Here is a 22,891-nt window from a genome sequence, read left to right as displayed (position 1 = left end):
TACATAATTATATAGAAAATATTTAATATTATGTAATAAATTTAAAATAAATTAAATTCAAATAATAAAAAATTTTAAATATTTAAATAACTTCATTCATAATTTTTTGGAATTCAAAGAGTGCATTTTTAATCCAAAGGGCATAACATTTCATTCATAATGCCCGAAAGGAACTATGAAGGTTTTTTTATACCTGTCCTTCTTACTTATTTGAATTTGCCAATAACATGTCTTTAGGTCGAACTTGGAAAATATTTTTGCATCATGCAACCTATTTATTAGGTCTTGTTTATTAGGGATAGGATATCTAATCCATCTCAAGGCTTTATTGAGTGGTTTATAGTTAATCACTAGCCTTGGTACTACTCTTTCTATTTCAGCTATTTCTACATAAAACGATGGACAACTCTAAGGGGATTTACTTGGTCTAATTAAGCCTTTAGTTAATAATTCTTGAATTTCCCTTTTGCAGATTTCTAATAATCTACTATTCATTTGGATTGGTCTAGCTTTAGTGGGAATTTTTGTTTCGCTATATCCTTCCTCATAAGGAAGATCTATCATATGCCTTTTTTCTGTGCTAGAATGCACTGGGAGTTTCAACACATATTTCCTTTTCTAATTTTGTTTGAAACTTTTCTATTTCTAGTTGGGCTTTTGGTTCTTTTAGGGATTTAGCCAACTATTTTTTCTTTTATTCCTACTTGTAATTCAGAGATAAATTTGATTTTATCTTTTAAGCTTTATTTTAGAGTATTTATTGCTGTTATTTTTGGATTCTGGCAGAACTTGTAAGTGACCATTATTTTACCTATGGTGACAATAATTCCTATAGAATCTATTTGGCAGGGAAGAATTGATAGACGAACTAGGTCCAATCCAAGCTAATCAATATTTTAGACCGGATTGGTCCAATCAATGTCTTGTTGGTCCGTCCAATCCATCCAAATTGATTTTGGACCGGATGGGATCCAATCCAAAACTGGTCCATTCACACCCTTACTTGCTTCCCTCTCTTCACGAGCATATCATAAGCCAAAAAGAAGTAACAATGCTGAACTAGGGATATTTTCAGAATAAAAATAGGATGATACGATGCCTTCACACATTTTTCACTTGTTTTAAGAGGTCACGTGGTCATTTCCATAGGGATATACAAATTATAACTAATAGAAGTTGGAACAGCAGGTGCAAAATATGGGGTTGCTATAGGTTGTGTTTGGTACCATTACTATTTTTGATTGGTCAATACAAATTTTATGAGAATATATTTTTTTCTACTACAAATGCTTTGAGTTATTAATACAACATTTGGTACCATTAGTGCTTCTTCATGAAATGTCAAATATGATGTTTCTATAAATGCCAACACCCAATCCAATGTGTACACTTTTTTTAGTGGAAGTGGTTATTTGATGTGATGTGACAAAATGATTTCTCAAAATTTTGTATTGATAAACTCTACACCTTTCTAGTAGAAACAACAATGATACCAAATGGTGTTTTCAAACCGTCATTGACTTAGATGGTTGAACTGTTCAGCTTGGAAACCGTCTAGGCAATTGGTTTTGTTTCACCCTTAATCTGTTCCTAAGCAAAAAATCGTTGACTTGGTCAAAGAACCATTGACCAAGGTGGCTGAACCATCAACCCGGGCAATGGTTCACAGTTTAATAAGGAAGTAGGGGAGATTGAGAGATGGGGAGGGATTGAGACAAGAATGATCTCATATTTGATATCACTGAGATCCCAAAGAGAGAGAGAGAGAGAGAGAGAGAGAGAGAGAGAGAGGAGAAAGATAGAAAAACAAGATTGGAGAGATCGGAGAGCCATCTCTATCGCTATTGTCATTGTCGTTGAACATCGGGTCTTCTCCTCCTTTTTTTCCCTCCTTTCTTTCTTTTTTTTTTCTTTCCCTCCTTCCTGCATTTATTTATTTTTTTCCTTTCCCTCTTCCTTTCTTTCTTTTTATTCCTTTCCCTTCTTCCTTCATTTCCTTTTTTTTTCTTTCTTTTTCAACCAAAACCACAAGTCCACATATTCTTTTCTCATAAAAGATTAAAAGAGTTTGCCTTAATATTCTAATCTAATCAAACTATCTGAACCATTTGACATGGATAATCGAACCATTGACCCAAAAACCGATGGCCACAACGATTCCGTTTTCAGATCAATTTTTAAAACCTTGACACAATTATAATAATACACAAACTATAATAATGCTTTAATAATTAAGCAAAATTATAGGGGTGTATAAGTAAACGACGAGAAAATGATGCTCACACCGTGTTCACGTCACGGCGAAGATATTCCCAGTGTACAGCTGCAAATGGCTGTGACTCTGTGAAAATGGAATGAGAACGATTTTGTGTGGAATGAATCCGATTCCTCCTAAAAAGACTTAAAAAAGTAGAAAGAAATCGACTTAATTTTCGGTTATCAATAAAAGAATTGACTTATTTCCACTTTCGGTGTTTCCGCCCGTGTAGAAGGCGTAGTTATCAAGCCAGACAGCGCAATAGCCAATAAGTCATTCAGTTCAGCAACTTCAGCCCTAATCTCAATATCGACACAACAGTTGCAGAGAGACCAAAGGAAGAGAAGCGAAGGAAGCTCTATAGATTTCTTTAATGGCGGACGGGGAGAAGCCTCTTCGGAAGATTGCGGAGGCATTTAAAGACCTCTCAGTTACTGTAAATTCCCAAACGCAAGACGTCGAGGTCACGCCGTTCTCTCATGCCTGCTCTCTCGTTTCCCCTCTTTTTGGCTGCTTAGGGATTGCGTTCAAGTTTGCGGAGATGGATTACGTTGCTAAGGCACTAATCTCATGTGCTTTCCTCGTTTCTAAAAATTGTTTTTATTCTTAAATTGACCAATTAACATGTTTCTGGTAGCTTTTCGATCCGTTTATCGTGTTCGATTCAATAGTTCATATACCTATTGGTGTTTCTATGGATAACAGGTTGTTGATCTAACAGAGGCGTCAAAATCAATTGACACATTGCGAACTATGCTCGATCGTGACATCCAACACAACTGTGTGAGGAAGGCTGGTAGTCATTCGAGAAACCTTCTCAGAGTGAAGCGTGGTCTCGACATGGTCAGAGTACTGTTTGAGCAAATTTTAGCCACAGAGTATGTGCGGCAGCTCTTTTTTTCTGTCAAATTGGTGAATTTAGGATTACTTGATTGCCTAGTTTCTTATGATTATGGGGCAGGACTCTACCCACAAATAAATAAATAAATAATAAATAAAAAAATAGTGAGGGGTATAAACATGCTTTACTAATAGAGATCCACTACAAGACCCAGTACATTGCTATATTTTGCAGTTTATTCCAGGAACCAGAAGGCATACTGTGTAATGATTAATGTATTGGTTCCAAATGGATTTCTGAAGCAAGAAGTTGAATATATAAAGGCAAACGGCATTCTCAAACAGGGTAAACTCCTTTTATGTGAAGTGAGGACATGGATCTAATCCTCAAGGTTTGCTGTGGAAGAAGATGTTCTTTAAAATGCACAATAGTTCCTGTATGACCAAGAAATAGAAAAGAATACATAAAGCAGAAGGGTGTTCCCAAGGATGAGAAGCTCCCTTTATGGGTCTTGAAGGATGCATTATATATGAAGGGGGCTTAGGATTAACATGATAGGCCGCCAGTGAGGAATAAAGGGATTTGATTGGATGACTACTGGTGCTGCTTAAGTTTTAACAGCCCAATATGCTATTGAGCCTCCAAATAGAAGTTCCTAGAAGCAGGATGTGGGATGGGAATAGGGACTGGGTGGTTTCTTAAAATGGAAACCATCCTAAATGAATGCACACTGTGCCACTTAAGCAAGATACTAATTGCACACCTCTTATGCTTCTCCTATGAAATCTGGTGCTAGTTCCAGCTTGGCCAGTTAGGGGTTTCTCCTAAAGAGGAAATATTTTAGAAAACTTTTGACCTTTTTGCCAATATGTGGTGTCTATGGAAGGAGCAAAATCCTAGAGTCTTGATCAAAATAGCTTCCCTAGGGAGAGAGTTAGGGAGACTTGACAGATCCATTTTCTTTTGGTTTATCCATTCTATCGAACTTTTATAATCTTACTTCCCCAAATTTTTGTAATTATTCGTAGGTTATTATCTTCTAAGCTTACCTGTATCGTATTGATTGTGAATGTTGTATATGAGTAAGTTATACTCTTAGGACCATGTGAACTTTGTAGATGGGACTATGGTTATTTTCTTCTTTTTGATATTTATTCCAAATTTCCAATACTTGTTCTTTTTGATATTTTAGTTGCCAGCAGGTTTGCTTGGCTGATTTTGTATGTAGGTGATATTTTGGTTGTCAACAGAGATATGGGCTTGCTGTACCAAGCCAACGAATTTCTAACATAGAAATTCGATATGAAGGACATGGGAGAAGTCTCCTATGTTCTAGGAATTGAGATCCAAAGAGATAATGCTTGTAAGATATTGGGTTTGTCCAAAAGGGCATATATAGAGGATCTTAGAGAGGTTGGATGGCATAGTGTGCACCAAGTGTAGTACCAACAAGGGGGTTAAACTTATTGTGGATGATAATCCTTAGACAGAATATGCAAGGGAGAACATGAGCATAGTTCCCTATGCATCGGTTGTGGGAAGATTGATGTGTGCACAAGTACGTACAAGATCGGACATTGCATTTGAAGTGGAAGTACTGGGTAGGTTCTAAAGGAATCCAGGAAGGGAATACTGGAATGTCACTAAGAAGGTGTTTAGGTATCTACAAGGAACAAAAGATTATGTTCTCATGTACAGAAGAGGGGATAGTTTGGAGCTATAGGGGTACATTGCCTTTGACTATGCTAGTTGCCCCAAGACCCCCGACACCAGAAAGTCAACATCAAGGTATGTATTTCTATTGGCAGAGGAGCTATCATGGAAGAGTTAAAGTAGGAGTTGAAAGCATCCTTGACCATGGAAGTGGAATTCACAGTAGGCAACTTCCCGATGTCTTCCAATATTAAATCCAAACAATGGGCAGCACATGATGTCCATGTCAAATGAGGATGCTTTTCCATCAAGAACTTCCCCAATAATACAAGAAAACAATTCCAGAAATAAGAACTTAAGAACTATGACCAGTGTTGGTAAGTAAAAGGGTTAAGAAGCTAACGAGGGATTTCTTGTGGGAACTAGGGAAGGAGAAGAAGGACCATAGAGTTAAACAGGAAGTGGTGTGCAGAAGTAAGAAACATGGAGGCTTAGGTCTTGGGAACATTTTTGATGAATAATAATAAGTTTATTGATTCAGAAGCAACTTTAGAGTGAGTTCATACATCAACCCAACGAGAGGCACGAGCTGCAGCCCCTCCTTGAATCTTACAAGTAAACTAGGAAAGAAAAACAAAAATCACAACTGAGCCCAAAATAATTCTTCCCTATTTACCCCTTGCTTAGGTAACACTCTGACAAAGTATTTGCTGATCTCCCCACCCATTGTACAGTGACCAACATATTCCTTGTCAACCAACTAAATTTCTTCTTTTCATTCTTGTATCGCCACATAGCCTCCTCAGAATTTTTCAACCAACCCACCACCACTTTGGAATCCCCCTCGATTATTAGGTGTTGTACCCCCAGCTGGTTTGCAAATTGCACCCCTTGTACAACAGCTAAAAGTTCTGCCTTGATGGAGTTTCCAATTCCCAAGGGACTTGAGTAGAGCAACAAAATCTCTCCCTTCTCATTTCTCAAAGCACCCCCCACTCCGGATAATCCTGGATTACCCATGCTGCTTCCATCAAAGTTCAACTTTATTGAGCCTTCGGGTGGAGGAGACCAGCTTGTAATTGATTTGTCCTTTAAAGACGAGCACCTTGCTACTGGTGACCAATTTTTCCAAAGGTCATTAAAGGAGAATTGATGGAGGATTTCCAAGGTCTTCAGCCAATGTATTGCCCTGTTTAACACACAGTCTTTCAAATCTTGGCTGTTCCTTTCCTTGTCTTGAAAAATTATGAGATTCCTTTCTTCCCAAAGAGTCCAAGTCAAAGCAGCACGAGCACATCTCCACATAATTCTCCCTATTTTTGTAGGCCAATAAAAGGTAGAATGGTTGAAGAGCATGTGAACTTCTGCTGGTAGACTCCAACTACCCCCAAACAATGAAAGTAGCCAAGCCCAAAGGTCTGCAGAAAAGGGACAAGCTACTGTAGATGGTAACAATCCTCACCGTGAGCTCTACAGAGGATACACCAATTAGGAGAAATACAGAGAAAAGGTCTTCTCTTTTGTAGGTTGTCTAAAGTGTTTACTTTCCCATGGAATACTTCCCAACAAAAATCCATAATTTTTGGGGGGACTGTCCTACACCAAATTTCTTTTGACGGAAAGGGTTGGTGAGTAGAAAGTTGAGAGATGGACTTGAAGAAAGAAGCACAAGAGAAGGTTCCATTGGGTCTAGGAGTCCAAACCCTCTTATCTGGCTTGGAGGGATCCAAACAAACCTGATTAAGGCAACCAAGCAAAATAGAAAGAGATTCAATTTCAGCTTCCCTAAGTCCTCTACGAAACCCAAAATCCCAAGTAGGATCTAAGGGTGTTCCCAAAGGTGAAACAAATTTTGAGACCACCTCTTTTTTGTACAAGGAAATAGAAAAAAGCGAAGGGAACAAGTCCTTTAACGGTGAGTCTCCTACCCAAATATCCTCCCAAAAAAGAACAGAGTTGCCAGAACAAACTTCATACCTGATAAAATTGAGGAATTGAGGAAGGGTGTTGTGAATAGCCTTCCACAGTGCTGCTAGGTTAGCTTGCCTCGATACACCAGCATCCCATCCGTTCTCTGACCTCCCATGAATGCTTCCCACCACCTCATGCCACAATCTCTCTCTTTCCAAAGGCCATCTCCACAACCATTTCCTAATAGAGCTTGATTCTTTCTAATTAGCCTCCTAATTCCCAAGCCCTCCTCTTTTTTACTTCTGCACATAATTTCCCAATTAACCAAGTGATCATTTTTTTCTTGTCCCGGCTCCCATAAGAAGTCTCTCATCAAATTCTCCAGTTTCCTAGCTTCCCTAACTGGTATCCTAAAGACAAACAAATAATAGGTAGGTAAGTTAGCCAAGGTAGCTCTTATTAGGGTAATTCTCCCTCCTAAAGAGATATAGTTCCTCTTCCATGAGGCTAATCTCTTCTCAAACTTTTCTATCACTGGGGTCCAAAATCTACTCTCCCTAGGATTTTCCCCTAAAGGAAGCCCTAAATATGACATAGGCCAAGCAGAGGTGGAACACTCAAGACACTCTGCAATAGCCTCGACCTCCCCTACCTCCAAATTTATACCCGCTATGCAGCTCTTTTCCAGAATCATTCTCAAATTAGAGACACTTTCAAATCCTTTTATTATCTCCTTTAGGTTTGCTACCTTTTCACTAAGACCTCCTTCACAAAAAAATCATTACGTCATCTGCAAACTGAAGGTGGGTGACGGGGACTTGGTGTCTCCCTATTCTCCAACCCCTAATGGCATCTTCGCTGTTAGCCTTAGTAATGATCCTACTAATCACATCAGCTACTAAGGTAAAAAGGAAGGGTGAAAGTGGATCCCCTTGCCTAACACCCCTGCAAGCTGGAAAAAAGTCTCTCACCGTACCATTTACCAGAATAGAGTAGTGACAAGTACTGATACACCCAAAGATCCAACTACACCACTTGTCCCCAAGTCCACAGTTCTGCATAACCTCCAATAGAAACTTCCAGTCCACCAAATCATAGGCCCTTTCAAGATCCAATTTACAAATGAATCCTCTCTTACTAGACCTTTTCATTTCCTCCACACACTCATTCGCAATTAAGATCTGATCTGTTATTTGTCGCCCTTGAATGAAAGTCCCCTGGGTTTCACTAATGATGCTAGGGAGGACTGTTTTGATCCTCAATGAGAGCACTTTAGCCAGAATTTTATAGATGCTTGTCACCAAACTAATAGGCCTATAATCTTTTGGGTGGTTGGCATCATTCTTCTTAGGTATCAAGGCCAAAAAGGTGGCATTAATTCCAGAGCTTATAGTGTGATTGTCTGCAAATTCCTTAAAGACTTCAGCTAGATCCTCTTTCAACACCTCCCAACAGTCTTGATAAAAACCCATTGTAAAGCCATCTGGACCCGGAGCCTTGGATCTATCCATTAGAAAGACAACTTTCTTAATCTCTTCTTCCTCGAAACCCCTTTCCAGCCACCTTGCCACTCCTTCATCAATTCTTGGCCAATTCACCATTTCCATGACTGTCCTCTCTCTCAAAGGCCTTCTATAAATCGATTTGGGAACATTCAAAAAATAAACATTGCCTTGTTAGGGAAATGACCATGGAGGCTGCCTTTGGAAAGAGATAAATTGTGGACAAAGGTAGTTGTTAGTATCCATGGGCTTGCGGCAAACGAGTGGGATTTTGGATCTTGGCTAGAGCTACAAGAACCTCTCCATAGAAATCCATTCATGCCATCCTTCCTTCCTTCTTGCCATTCTTCAGGTTTCCATGTCTTTGAAGCCTAGTTAAATTTTGGGAACATGTTTGGTTGGGTAACTCACCTTTAAAAGAATAGTTTCCTTCCCTTTTGTCCTTTCTGCCCTGATGGGGGAGCCCATTTCATCTTTTTTGGTTCCCTCTTGCTCTTAGATTTGTCTAGGATTGGGGTTTTAGAAGATGCCTCTAGGAGAATGAAATTTGCAGTGTCATAAACCTGTTTCAAAATCTTGAAAAACTAGTATTGGATCATTCAAAAAGTGACTGTAGAATTTTGACCCCTTCTCCCTGTGGTTCCTTTACCTATGCCTCTTTCTTGAATTTGATACAACCGAGGGATACTTGGGGAGAGCCCTTTCCTGTTAAAGAGGTATGGATCACACCTATTCCACCTAGGATTGGTGGTTTTTGCTGGAAGCGTATTTGGAAAGAATTAACACAAGTGACTTGCTTCAAAGATAATGACCTAGCTAGAGTGTCTTTCACCCTCTTGGCGCCTTATCTGTAAGGCTGACGGTGAGTCTTGCTATCATTTATTAATCTCCTGCCCTTTTCTTCTTTAATTTGGGAATGATTTCTCTCTTTGTTTGGGTGCAGATGGAACTCCTCACCTACTATTCAAAGTGTATTCTCCTCTACCTTTGTTAGATGGCTGAAGAAGGGAGGTGGAATTCTATGGCAATGCACAAGGGTGGCAGTTTGTTGGGCACTCTAGGAAGAAAGGAATCAAAGAACATACATGGAAAAAGAAAGGAGCAGGGAGGCGATGATAGAAGCCACATCCATCAGAGTGGTTCATAGGGTGAAGACCTTGAAGATGTTTGAGGACATTCCAGAAGGTGAGTTGATGAGTAAGTGGAAGGAAATTGCTGATTCTACTCCTCTTAAGTGAGTTATAGACTTCAATGGTCCCCACCATTAAGAGGGTTCATTAAGTTGAATTTTGATGGGTGGTAGTGAAGGCAACCTAGGACCATCTGGTATTGGAGGTGTGTTCAGAACTGAGGAAGGAAAAATTATTGCCTTGTTCTCCAGTCCAATAGGGGTAGGTGATGCTCTAAGAGCTGAAATACTTGCTGCATTGGAAGGAATACAAAAAGCAAGGACTTGAATATTCACAAGCTTTCAATTAAGGATGATTCAAAGTTGGTGATTAGATGGCTGCAAAAGGAAGAGGATGAGGGACGGTGGGAATGTATTTATGAGAGGATTAGAAGGTTGCTCCAAGGGATGGAGGTCACTTTGCATTGGGTGAAAAGAGATGCTATTTCTTTTGCTGATTCTTTGGCCAAACAAGGGGTGGGAAGAAATCAATTATTTTGGGCTTGTTTGTAACTTGTTCATCTTTTGGGAGAGATAAGAGAGTTTCTCTCTCCCTTCTTTGCTATGTACCGTTCCATCTTCCTTAATGTTTTCAACGAATACAATTTTTGTTATTGATAAAAAAAAACTTAAGAACTATGACTCTAACATGTGAAAAGGCTCGAGGAAAGTTAAATTGGAATAATAATAAAGTACAATTCTCAATGGCTAAGACATAATTTGATGCATTGTCTGTAATAACTTGGAGAACATTTTTCTCACCAATTCTCTCCATCTTGTCAAGTAAGATAAATAACCTCTCAACTGCTTTTACATCACTTGAAGCATTAATGCTCTCTATAAACATTGTCCTAGCATGGTTATGGACCAAAAAATTTATGAGGGTCCTATCCTTTCTATCTTTATCCACCCATCAAACATAAGAGAGCAGCCCCACTTTTCCCAAGATTCCTTATGGTGTTGAAACAATGTTTTTGTACAATCAACCTCCTTCAAGATTGGAACTCGCAACTCACAGTAGGGGACTCACTCCGAGCTAAAACTATGGTTGTTTTGGAGGGTGTAAAAAGGGCAAAGTAACTAAATATTAGCAGGTTGATCATTGTAGGAGACTCAAAAGTGGTAATAAGGTGGCTAGAAAAAGGGTGGTGGCATGTGGCCGTACATTAATGGATGAAAATATTTCAAATTGTTGACTCAGGGTATGGAAGTGAGATTGCAGTGGGTCAAAAGATGTGTTAACTCCTTTGCAGATACACTTGCCAAACAAGGGGTGGGTAGGAATCATCTGTTTTGGGCTATGTTGTAATTTTAGTGTTCTCTTTGGGGAGAGTTAAGAGAGTTTACCCCTCCCCGCTTCTGTATCTGTTTCACATCCTTCTTCATTAATGAAATGGTTCTGTTATTGATAAAAAAAATGTTCTTCTTGAATATGCATATCTTCTTTTTCCTCTTTAGCTGCATTAGTTGCATCTCTGGTTCGATCCATTTCATTGAAAACCCTTTTAGCCTCCTTATCCATGCTTTTCGAATTCTATCCCTAAGTTCTTTGGTTTCAAATTCTTGAACTTCTTGGTTTTTGTTGCCAAATTTGTTGCTTCAACTCTTTGTGCATCATTCATAACTGGGTTGTGGACAGCAACATCCCAGAGATCATCATACTGGGTTCTATATAAATTTTGTTCTTATCATACTTCTGCTGTTCTGTGAAGGCCTATACCTGTACAACATCATATTGTATAGGGGTCTCCCCTTTTTGACAAATTAATACAAATCTACCTTACCTTCTAGTAAAAAAATCTCTGGAGATTATGTTTGAATTCACACCCTTACTTGCCCCATAGTTTCCTACACAATTTCTAATCCCCTTCTCTGCTGAGTGAAAAGACATTTTCTTTGCCTCTCCATTGTGATCGTTGTGAGCGATCTGAGTCACATCCCAGTTTTAATCACTGCCAAGGCTTTAATTCTGTAACTCACTTAACCTTCCATTAGGTTGTGAGGAGGACGATGATGGACAGTAACTCTTGTCTACCACCCGTCCAAGATCAGCACTCATGTGCCTATTTAAATCTTTAACTGACCTCAGCCCACCCAGCCCAATATTTTTATTCAAGTCAACTTCTAAATGTGGTGGCCCAAGTATTAGATCAGTTACAATCTAGGCCTCCACTTGGCCCATTATATGGCCCAATGCTAATATTATCATGCATGTCACATCTTTTCAGGGCATGTGTAAGGTCTTTTTCAAGAGAATTATCCAACCAACCTTGGTTCAAGCTCACACAAAGCGCCTTTCCAGCTTCCTCGGACAACATGCCACGACATGGCATATTGGGAGACTCAATAGACATCACACTCACCTGTGCAAATTCTCTTCCAAGCATCGAATAAGAAGTATTCCAAGGTCTTCCATTATGGGCCAACTTGTTGATCATCCTTTCTTCCCCCACCACACCATCATGGGCCAAGTTGTGGATTTTGCTAATTCTACCTTTTTTTTTTTTGCATTTTCCATTCAGTGAAAAAAAGTAGTATTTCGATCCCTAGCCTTTAGCCAGTTAATTTTTTCTCTTTGTCACCACTTTAGCTCATCCATGTAAGCCACTTTGTCAAATTTGAGCTATGCTTGATGCCTTTAGGCTTTGTCAGCATCTTAGATCTCACTTGTTCCTCAGCTGAGTCAGTATCCTTTATCAGTCCAAGACAATCTTCCTTCCCCTAGCAATCTTCTCATTGTGGTCCTTTCTCCAAGTCTTTATTTTTTGCTTGATAAAAGCCAACTTTTTTGCCATAACATTTAATGGTGGCCACCCCTACACTGGGAATGTTTGGGGTTACAAAAGAGCTCATGCCATTAACCTCCAACTCAGCCCACCATTCGTTGAGGCTTTTCTTAAAACTCTCTATTCCTTAAACCAATAGTTGTTAAGCATTTATGCCTGAATTGGGTCTTCTTCAAACCTAGGAACTGCTGGTGAGAAGAAGAGGTGTGTGGTCTAGATGGGCCTTGGAAGAGCTTCCTAACAGGTGTTAGGGAAATGGTCCTCCTACTTGGAAGACACAAGGAACCTGTCAAGATGCACCAAATTAGGATCTACCTGGTTATTTGGTCTGTGTGAATTGGGACAAGATAGAGGGAGACCAACTGGACCAAAACTACTTATAAAATTTACAAATTGTTTCATTGCTCTTGTAACAGAAGCACCTCTATTTTTCTTCAAGCTGAATCTAGTTGTGTTGAAATTCCCATCAATAGCCCAAGTGCAAGAAGATAAACTTGAGCTCAAGGTCCTCACAGAGTTTATCCCTACTGCCTTCATCATTTGGGCCATAAGCATTTGCAATGAGGTAGTTTAATCCCTCCATAGAAGACATGTCTGTGGAAATTGAGAACTCCCCTACTTGGTAACACACCAAATTGCATTTTAAAGGTTTCCGAAGGGTAACAAGACCCCTACTATGACTGCTGTAGGTTTGAAACCATTTCACCTGACAACAGCTGCATCTAGCATCTCCAACTTTGTTTTCTTCAAGAGAAAACATTTGCCTTCAACTTCTTCAAGAAATCACAAATAATCGACCTCCTCAGCTCCTTCTTAAGACCTATCCTTAGACATTTCATGCTATAATATTCAACTCCATAGAAAAACCAAAAAATCTACACCCTCCTCTCAAAAAGTCTTCACCTGATCCAGCCTTGTCTTGAAGACCCCAGGTCAGCCTAAGAACCTCCCTGCTTTTGAGCAATTCCTGTCCTTCACATTAACATTCCCTTTTTCCAAGAGGATGTGCTTCTCTGTGGCCTTCAAGAAATTTGTAGTCTCTTGTTTCATTCTTGCTATAGAGACTCCCAGAAGCTCCCCAAGAAAGTAGCTTTGACATCATCTAGCTAGAAACTTTGTGGCCGTTCTCCTTGATTACACCTAACTCTCCTTGAGTAGGTGTTCTCACAATCCTTCCCACTGGCCTGGCTGGCTCCAATAGGTCCCCATATGCCTTACTCGATGAAACCATTTTTGCTCTACCCCCATGCTTTTAATCGTTAGGATATTGCACATCTATCATTGCAATAGGAGAGACATCCGACGGCTCAGTCTTAGTGCTTATCTAACTGGAATTGTCCTATTCCTAGTTAGGGGCTGTTTGATAATAGCTGAAATGGATGAACTGAATCACCTTTTTTTTTTATTTTTTTTATCAATAACAATAAGCTTTATTAAAGATAGGAAGAATTAATTACAAGAGATAGGGGAGGTAAAATGGCTTAGTCAAAAACAAAGACACCCTATTCACCCCTTGCTTGGCTAGCCCATCAGCAAGTGAGTTGGCATTTCTTTTCACCCAGCTGTACTTCACCTCAATGTCCCTAGCAAGCCATTTGAATTTTTTCCTTTCATTGCTATAGCTCCACATGCTACTGTTGTCTTTCTTTATCCATCTAACCACCACCTCCCGAATCACCTTCAAGGACCGATCTTCTGATGTTCAACTCTCTTGCTTTTTGGATTCCTTCCAGAGCTGCAAAGATCTCGACCTTGAGAGAGTCACCTTCTCCAATTGGGCCTAAAAACAAAGCTGGATAATCCCTTCCTCATTCCTGAACACACCTCCAATCCTAGAAGGCCCTGGATTTCTAAAACTACTCCCGTCAAAGTTAAGTTTTATGAATCCATAGGATGGAGAAGTCCAAAGGGGGCTAGAAATCCTCTTAAACTGAGCAGAGTTAGATATCTCTTTCCAATTTCTCAGCAAGTCAGTCATGGAAAAATCTGTAAAAAGGTCCAATGATTTCATCCAGTGGACCACCCTTAAGTGTATAATATCTATTAAGCTCTCAGCTGTTTTTTTCCTTGTCTAAAAAAATACGTTAGTTTCTTTCTTCCCATAAGGACCAACAGACTGCTGCCCTGATGCATCTCTATATAATAGTTTTAGCATTCAAAGGGGGATTCCAAAAATACGTTAGCGAACAAACTTTGCACATTCAAAGGGGGATTCCAATTACACCCAAAAAGGGAGAAAGCCCACGCAATTAGTTTTAGCATACAGGCAAGTAACCATAAGGTGAAGTGGTGTTTATTACAACACCTTTGAATATGTTATTACAAGAGGTTGTGGACTTTTAGCATTGGCTTTTAGTTTTAGCGAACAAACTTTTAGCATTGTCTTTTAGTCAATAAGTTATTACAAGAGGTTGTGGACTCCTTTATGTATGAAGCTGAAGTGGTGTTTATTACAGCACCTTTGAATATGTTATTATTCAATTATCTTATCTATTGTAAGAGAAAACATTAAATTACTTAGGCCTTGTTTGATGATTACGTACTTGTTAAAAGTACTTATTTTAACAACCACTTAAGGCTGTTTGGTAACCCACTTTTCAAATCACTTATTATGTTTTTAAGCACTTACTGGGGTGGGGATGTTTGGTAAGCTACTTTCCCCATAAATGCTTATATTGGCACAAATGACAATTTTACCCTCCACTGTAGATTACTCAGATCTCTCCCTTTCCCTTTCATTTTCTTCACCGGAACTGTCGGAACCGCCTGAACTGTAGATTGGACAACAGAGATTCCTCCAATTAACAACCTTCACAAAATTCTCGGATTCCCATTTTCGCCTCCTGAGTCTCTATTGGCTCCCTCTCCTTCTTCTGTTGTCTTCTAGCTTTATCCCCAGCTAGTCCATTTGATATCTTAGCATCTGGTTTGCCTCCGTCCCCGCTGAGATACACAACACAACACACATAGACTCACCTTTAATTTGCTCCCCCAGCTGTTTTGTAACCCACTTTTTGATTCTGCAGCTAGCCCTACATCTGAACATAAAGATAGTAAACGGTGACGATAGTCTGATCACAATTTAGGATTAGTAAGACCAGTAGCAATCAGAAGGAATCCTACAGGAAGAGTCTTTAATGTGATTGAACTAATGAGAATCCATTTTAACAGAATGAAATTTCTATTTGAGACTAGAAAGGGAATATTTATAAGTTCCAAGTTTATATGATACAGGCTTCGCTCTGTGGTGGCCTCAGGAGCCAATGTTTTGCTTTCTGCAGATCCTATAGTTGAAAGTTTATTCAGATAGCTTCTTGTCATCAGAACAACTGTCTCACGATAGGATTTCTCAAAACCCAAACTTGCCATGCGAGCAACAGCATCAAGAAGCTACAAGAGTTCAATTATAACAGGCTGAGAACCTATTCAAATCACAATTGACTAAGTCATTGGCTATAAATGAATGGTAAAAAGGGGGAGGCAGAGACTGAGAGGAAAATCTATGAAACACCATAAATATGTTCAGAAGTTGAAGTCTCATACTCGGAGTCACAATAAACGAGGAGTCGATGCATCGCCCTCTTATAAGCTTTCAATAAATAGAGGCAATAACATGTCCACAACTTAAGCCTTATTAACAGAGACATTCAGATCTGCTAGCAAGCGTATAGCATTAAGCTAGATGACAGGAATCGCCTGTTTCTCTTTTCCACCCTGGGATTGGTAAAAGAGTGATGGGAGTGAAATGTTCCCTCATTAAAGAAGTGCTTTTGCTCACCGTGGAATGTCGCCGGTGGACTTGCAACCAAATGCCGCCGCTGCCTGTTGTAGGGTTTCGAATGGAAGAAGAAGATGATAAACTCGAGTGGGGGTAGTTTTGTCATTAAAGAAAAAACAGGGGCATGCTTGTCCCATTCCAATGAAGAAGCACTTCTTCATAAAGTGCTGAAAGAAAGCCACATCCATGTCACTTTTTTAAGAAGTACTTTTTTAAAAGTAAGTACTTCTTACCCTCTTTTTTACCAAACACCCATAAGTACTTAAAAACCACTTAATCTGTGGTCCCATGTCTTGAAAGAAGTACTTGTTTAAATAAGTACTTCTTTTAAGTGTTCTCAAACACTACCTTAGTTCAGCCACTTAAGCCATTATCAAATAGATGGCCCCTAACTGTCAAGGAAAAAGGGTTGGGCTACCCTCCCCTCTATTTTCTTCTCTTTTTTTTTTCTTTTATTGTTGGACAGGTGGACTATTTTCTCCTCTTTGCCTATAAATATGTTTAGGTCCCCTTTTTTTTATAAATAACAGATTTTTTTGTGACATCAGATAATAAATGTGATTTCTTCTTCTTCTTCTTCTGATGTTGAAGTAATTCTAGTTTTCTTGATGCTGCTACTAATTCCTTCAGGAAGCTATTAGGTGCTGGCTCTTAGAGAATCCTAGGTGCTTATTCCTGGGTTACTTTTATCTACTTTTTCTTAATTTGCTGGATTCTTGTGCGTCACTTGTACTTTGTTTTCATAATTATGGGTTTTCTTTGGTAATTGGAAAGCATGATTATTTTTTATCAATGATGGAGAATTGTATTAATATAAAAACTCAGTGCCTCGAAAAGGATATAAATAAACTGTACAAGCAGCATAAGATGTCAAAGACAATTTGCATTTAAGTTAGATTTACAGCAATGCCAGACTCTGGTATTCCCATAAAAGTTGTTCCCTTTCACTCCCTGAATGAGGAGTCCATCTGAATGAGAAATTCAGATTGGATGCCAAAGCAATGGTTTCTCTTATCATCTGTTGCAGCCTCCAAGGACCCTCATCTTTGTTCTCCATCCATCCCATGACCATTACAGTCTCCTTCAATCATTAGATCTGACCATCCTTGTATAGGGCTAATTTTAATCCTTGTAGAAGTGCAGCAACCTCAGCCTTTAAAAGTTACCTACATCAATATTGGTTGTGTAGAGCTCATTATAAAATTCTCAAGATGGTCTGCTACCATATTTATTTGTTGGGTGCACATCACAGCTTTTACTATAGGGGAGAGGCATGATTCTTTAAGCATTCAAACGAGCAATTCAAGGTGCAACTCAACAACCTCCAACCTTTGAAAAAGCAAGATTTTTAGTGTCCAGAGGTTGATTCAGCATTATCGAACGCCACCTCAGAGTGGAACCCTCCAGCCATAAATCCTCCCAAAACTTCACCTTATTACCAGAAATTGTCATACCTCGGAGGTAGCTTGAGTGCTGAACAATTCTTAGGTAATTTTGGCATTCAAATGAGCAATTCAAGGTGCAACTGGATGACCTCCAACCTTTGAAAAGGCAAGATTTTCAGCATTCAGAAATTGATTCAGCACTACTGAATGCCACCTCAGAGTGGCACCTTCCAGGTCCAAAATTTTGAGCGGTCGGGTTGTCAGGTGGTTGAGTCATACTATGGGATCCAGGGTGTTTAAAAAATCAGGGAGTGGGCTGGGAGATATTTGGTGTCAGTTTGCTTACAGGAGACAAATGAAGAGTGGGTTTGGGGACTGATGAAAGTGTACGGGCCCTGAATGAGGAAGGAAAAAGAGCAGAGTTCTGGGAGGAGTTGAGAAGGGTAAGGCAGAGCTGGCTGAAGGAAAGGAAAGGAAAGAAGTACTGAAGAGATTGTGGCTTCAGTTGGCAAACTCATCACAAGCTGGGTCATTTCTTGTCCAGAATTTGAGCAAATCAGACTTTCAAACTTAATGTGAAATCAATTAGTCTGATCTGAAGTTTGATGAATGCTTGCTTTGATTTAGGATGTTATCTTGACACCTGAACAGCTTGTATCTGTTTTCGTTTTAATAAAATTTTTATATTCTTCAAAAAAAAAAAAAATCCTCCCAAAACTTCACCTTGTTACCAGAAATAGTGTCATACTTTATATGTTGCAAAAGAAGGTAGGAAGCAAAGACAAGATAGATTTCCAATGACTCTTAACCAAGGACTTTCTGGATGGGCTCATGTCCGAGCCATTAGAGTGTCGTCCATAAATGTTTTTAAGACCAAATGCCACAAGGAATCACATTCTTGAGGGAAACCATGACCAGGGAACACATCTTTGAACTCTTTTGTACTATGATGTTATATTCAACACCAATTACCAATCTCAACTTTGGGGCTTGACATGATAATTAGCTACTTGTTTTCTGACAATTTACTGGTGTCCCATCATACACAGTTGACATAATAAGGTCCTTATCAAAGAGCTCACTAATTTCGCTTAAAAATGAACAAAGTGGGCTCACTTGTGAGAGGCTTCTTGGTGTCTCTCACCTTTTTTTTTTTTTGAGCAGTAACACTTTCATTAAATCATCAGTAGAAAATTTACAAGTGGAAGACAAACACACTTATTTTCCAAGAGCCACAAAGAGCCTCAAGAAAGGAAAAAAGAAAAAAAGACACTAAAGTTACAGCTTAGCCCAAAACAGTGAATCCCTTTCTGCCCCTTGTTTAGCTAAACTGTCAGCTAGGGAATTAGCCGATCTTTTAATCCAACATGTCTTAACTTCCATCTCCCGCACCAGCCCCTTGTTTAGCTAAACCCTTCAATTATGAGTTTCTTGATGTTCAACTCCTTAGCTTTCCGGACTCCTTCCATAACTGCAAATATCTCAGCTCTAAGGGAGTCACCCACTCCAATTGGGCCTGAGAACATGGCAGAGATGACCCCATTTTCATCCCTAAAAACACCCCCAATCCCCGATTGTCCTGGATTTTCCCTACTACACCCATCAAAGTTTAATTTCAAGAATCCACTAGGTGGGGGGGGGGGGGTCCAAGCCACACTCATTATTGACTTGGTCTGTGTGCAATTTGCAATTTCACCCCACTTCCTCAACATGTCATCCATAGTGTAATCTGTGAATAGTTCCAAAGATTTCAGCCACTGTACCGCCCTAATACGTATGATAGCCCTCAGATCTGCTGCTCCTCTCTGAGTTTCTGAGAATATCCTAGAGTTTCTTTCTTCCCACAGTGTCCAACATACTGCAGCCCTTAGTCCTCTCCACATTGGCCTTCCCCTTTTTATCCACCACCTGAAAAAGGAAGGGGAGAAAAGGCCCTGCAAGTCTGATGGGGGATTCTAGCTGCATCCAAATAAGGAGAAAGCCCAATCCCAAATTGACCTTGCAAAGTGACAAGACACCAGTAGGTGAAAACCAGTCTCCCCATCCGCTTTACACAGAACACACCACTGAGGTGACAAGTAAGTATTGGGTCTTTTCTTTTGGAGTAGATCACCAGTATTGATTCTTTCCAGATAGGCTTCCCAACAAAAACTACAAACCCTAGGAGGTATTGCTTTGCACCAAACCTCACCAACAGGGAAAGGGGGGTGTCTCTCACCTCATGTATGTGTCCTCTGTTTGAGAAGTGGGGAAACCACTAACCATCTCTTGCTGCATTGTACCTTCACCTCTCAGTTATGAGAATACTCTTTCTCTCTAGTGGGGTGTATTTCAGTGCTTCCTACAGATATTAAAGAGTTGTTTGGCACAAACTGAATAAGATGTTACACAAAGAGACAAAATTCTATTTATCCAGAAAAAAAGACAGAATTCTGTGGCAATGTGTTAGGTGTGCTGTGCTATGGAGTCTATTGCCTGAAAGGAACATCAGTACAGAGGAGAAAGCAAGAGGTGTGGAGGAGTTATTTGAGCTCACCATGATTAGCGCTGCCCATTGGACTTTAGTGACCAAAAAATTCAAAGGCGTTTCCCCTAGGCTATGTTTGGTTTGAAGGAAAAGGTAGGGAAAGGAATGGAAGGGTAGGGAAACCTATACAAGGTTTGTAAAGGTTTCCCTATCCTTCCCTTCCTTTCCCTACTTTTTCCTTCAAACCAAACACAGCCTAAATGATCTGTTAAGGGGATGGAAATCTATTGCTGACTTTCAGGAAAGGAATTTGGGGAGGGTGGTCAGTTGGTGTGCACCGACAGCAGGGAAGCTAAAGTTAAATTTTGATGGGTGCAGCTTTGGGAACCAAGGAAACTCAAGTATTGGGGTTGTTGTCAGGGGCCATAATGGGAACATCCTACTCAGCTACTCTAGGCCTATTGGATATGGTACCTCTTTAAGGGCTGAATTGAAAGCTCTAGGGGGCTGGAACTGATGAGGTTAAAGGACCTAAAGAACATGGAGGTGGAAGGTGACCGTCAAACTCGTCTGTTGGATGAAGAAACAGGACCTAATACCTTGGAAGGTTAGGCCATTGGTAAGACAGTCACAATACTTGGGTTCCTTATTGAATTCTTCATTCAATTGGGTGCCTAGGAGAGTGCTAATGGCCTGGCTGACTCTTGCTAGGGCTGGGGTAGAGAAAAATCAGCTGGAATGGGGCTACCTGGGACCGGGTGGTGATTTATAATATCTGTTTTTTCTCTTATGTTTTAATGATGTTAGTGCTCTGTGCCTTTGAGAGCTGTTTTTATGAAAGCCCATTTATACTTTGCTTTTGCCTGCTGCTTTTTGAGAAAACAAAAAACAAAAGAACAAGGATGGTTGCATTGTAGAAATTGGTCAGTCTGGTTTCCATTCTGTATTTTATCACAAAATAATATGTTATATGTTCCTAACCATCCAGTCCAATCTATTGCAATTTTCAGCCATAAAAGGAAGATATCCAATAAAAAAATGTCAATAGTCATGCTTTCATGTTTCCCTATGAGATCTCTCTGGTGGGATCCATCAAATAGTGACTTGAAGACCTCTGTATGCAACCATGATTCTAGTGTGTGTATGCACACAGGATCCTTAATTGCGTTTTCCTCTTGGCATCTGCCATATGTACTAATATTTGTTGAGATGGTCACTTGGAGTCGCACCAAAAGAGGTGTGGGATCAAACCTGCAGTTCTGCGGGTTCTCAGTGGTATTGACCTGTGGGCCTCATGTGCACCCTGCTCTGTCCCTACCCATGAATCCCCACTAATGTCTAAATACCAAAAATAAAATAAAATAAAATAAAAAATAAAAAAGAGGTTTAACTTGTGGCCTGACCAAACTCAACCAACCTAACCTAAGTCAATTTGCTTGGTCTAGTCTTTTAACAGTTTTAAATGTCAAGTTTGACTACCACAAAGAGACTTCTGGAATAAGAATTGGTTTTACAAAGCATCAAGTGATTTTTTTCTACTTGATTCAAAAGTGTCTTGCATTTTCTGACAATACATGACACTTGTTAGCAGGGGAAATTCCCTCAAAGGTCCAGCTTCCAAGGCTTATGACCAGGTCTTTGCTCCGCACCATGGGTGGGCTATCAGGAAAGCTGTTGCTGCAGGGATGTATGCCCTTCCTACAAGAGCCCAACTCTTGAGGAAGCTAAATGAAGATGGTAAGTCAATGCCTCCTCAATCATCAAATAGATAAGACAGTTATACATTAATGCAACTTTAAGTCCAGTTCTCATGTCCTTTGCTCATCTGTTGACACACCATCAAACTTTGAAAAAGAAAAAGGAAGAGAAAGGGAGTAGATTTAACATGTTACTGAAAACTCAATTGGTTAATCCAAATTATACTTGCAGAATAGATTTATTTGTCAAACCTGATTCTTTGGAAAATTTGAATGACTGAATGCCATCATGACTAGGGCTCATGTTGTCATGCAATGCAAGTGCAGACATGTAGTTAACTTGTGAGTTATTTAGATTTTACAGAATCCAACTAAAACTTGGACTAATTGGGAGACTTTAAAGTCTTTAGGGATTGGGGTCTGAAGCCAAAACTTTTATATTTACCTGAGCTTAACTTATAGGCTTTGGTGTTAACTCTGAATGGTAAATGGCTTGGTTGAGTGCTAACCAGAGCTTTAGACCGATACTTGCTCAATATTGTAGCCACACATTTTCAATTTTATCATGTATTACGGCCACACTCATGGTTACAATCTGATGCATTCCATGTTTATTGATGCTTTCAGAGGCTTCCTCAAGGATTCAGATGCAAACCTATATTGCTGCATCAGCTCCTGTTATACTTTATATTGACAAGCTATTCCAGTCAAGGGAATTGGGTATCGATTGGTGAAACATTAGTCTATTTGATAATTATCAAAAAACAGTGGTCTATTTGATTTCCTAATATTGATTTGATTAGGATTCTGTACTTTGTTGTCAGTGATATGGTGTGATTTATCACTGTTGCTGCATATGTAAATTAAAAGGTTACAGAGGTGATGTAAATTAATAGGAGTCTTGCAAAATTGTTGCATAGGTTTAGGCATTTGCCATCATCTAGTGAGTTGGAATTTCAAGTTATTTTATATTAATTTTTTATCAATAAACTTTTAGTTGAATACTTTAGTGCTTCATTCAGTGGTAGCTTGTGAGTTGTGACTTGAGAAATGGAATCTTGGGTTGGCCTGTCAGTAATCAGTATACCCTTTACACTTACAGCAATATACCTTTAACGAAGTTTTTGACAGAAAAAGGAACTCCAATACTACCAGAGAAGGTAAGAAAATCTAAGGTTTTAGAAACTGACCTGGAAAGGGAACTGCTCTGGTCACCGGTTTTTGGGTCAGTGGTTCAACCATCTGGGTCAAATGGTTCAGGTGGTTTAGTCCTTTATTATGAGAAAGAGACATCTGGTTGTTGGCACTCGGCTGAGAAAGAAGGAAAGAAAGAATGAAAGGAAAGAGAGAAAGGAAGGAGAAAAAGAGTAGAGTGAAAGGAAAGAAAGGAAGGAGGGAAGGAGTGAAGGAGGATCATCTGACATTCACCCGGAAATGACAATGGTG

General features: G+C 39.5%; 1 protein-coding gene across 2 annotated transcripts; it reads left to right on the top strand.

Moving 5' to 3' along the window:
- The first annotated feature begins 1,700 nt into the window (after positions 1-1,700).
- ACD11 (Glycolipid transfer protein (GLTP) family protein) lies at positions 1,701-22,449 on the top strand. Of its 2 annotated transcripts, none has more exons than XM_088977885.1 (4): positions 1,701-2,816; positions 2,963-3,135; positions 21,340-21,485; positions 22,073-22,449. In XM_088977885.1, the coding sequence occupies exons 1-4, from the start codon at positions 2,631-2,633 to the stop codon at positions 22,177-22,179; spliced, it is 612 nt and encodes a 203-aa protein (XP_088834011.1). In that variant the 5' UTR covers positions 1,701-2,630; the 3' UTR covers positions 22,180-22,449. The 2 variants fall into 2 exon arrangements, with proteins under 2 accessions (XP_088834011.1, XP_088834010.1); XM_088977884.1 differs by having other exon boundaries at positions 2,435-2,816; positions 21,337-21,485.
- Positions 22,450-22,891: the final 442 nt, after the last annotated feature.

The sequence above is a fragment of the Nelumbo lutea genome, chromosome 3, assembly GCF_056320005.1.
Source record: "Nelumbo lutea isolate HS-2025 chromosome 3, American lotus-T2T, whole genome shotgun sequence".
NCBI classification, from domain to species: Eukaryota; Viridiplantae; Streptophyta; class Magnoliopsida; order Proteales; family Nelumbonaceae; genus Nelumbo; species Nelumbo lutea.
Note: the sequence above shows the minus strand (reverse complement) of the source record. Positions and strands in the feature narration are given on the sequence as shown.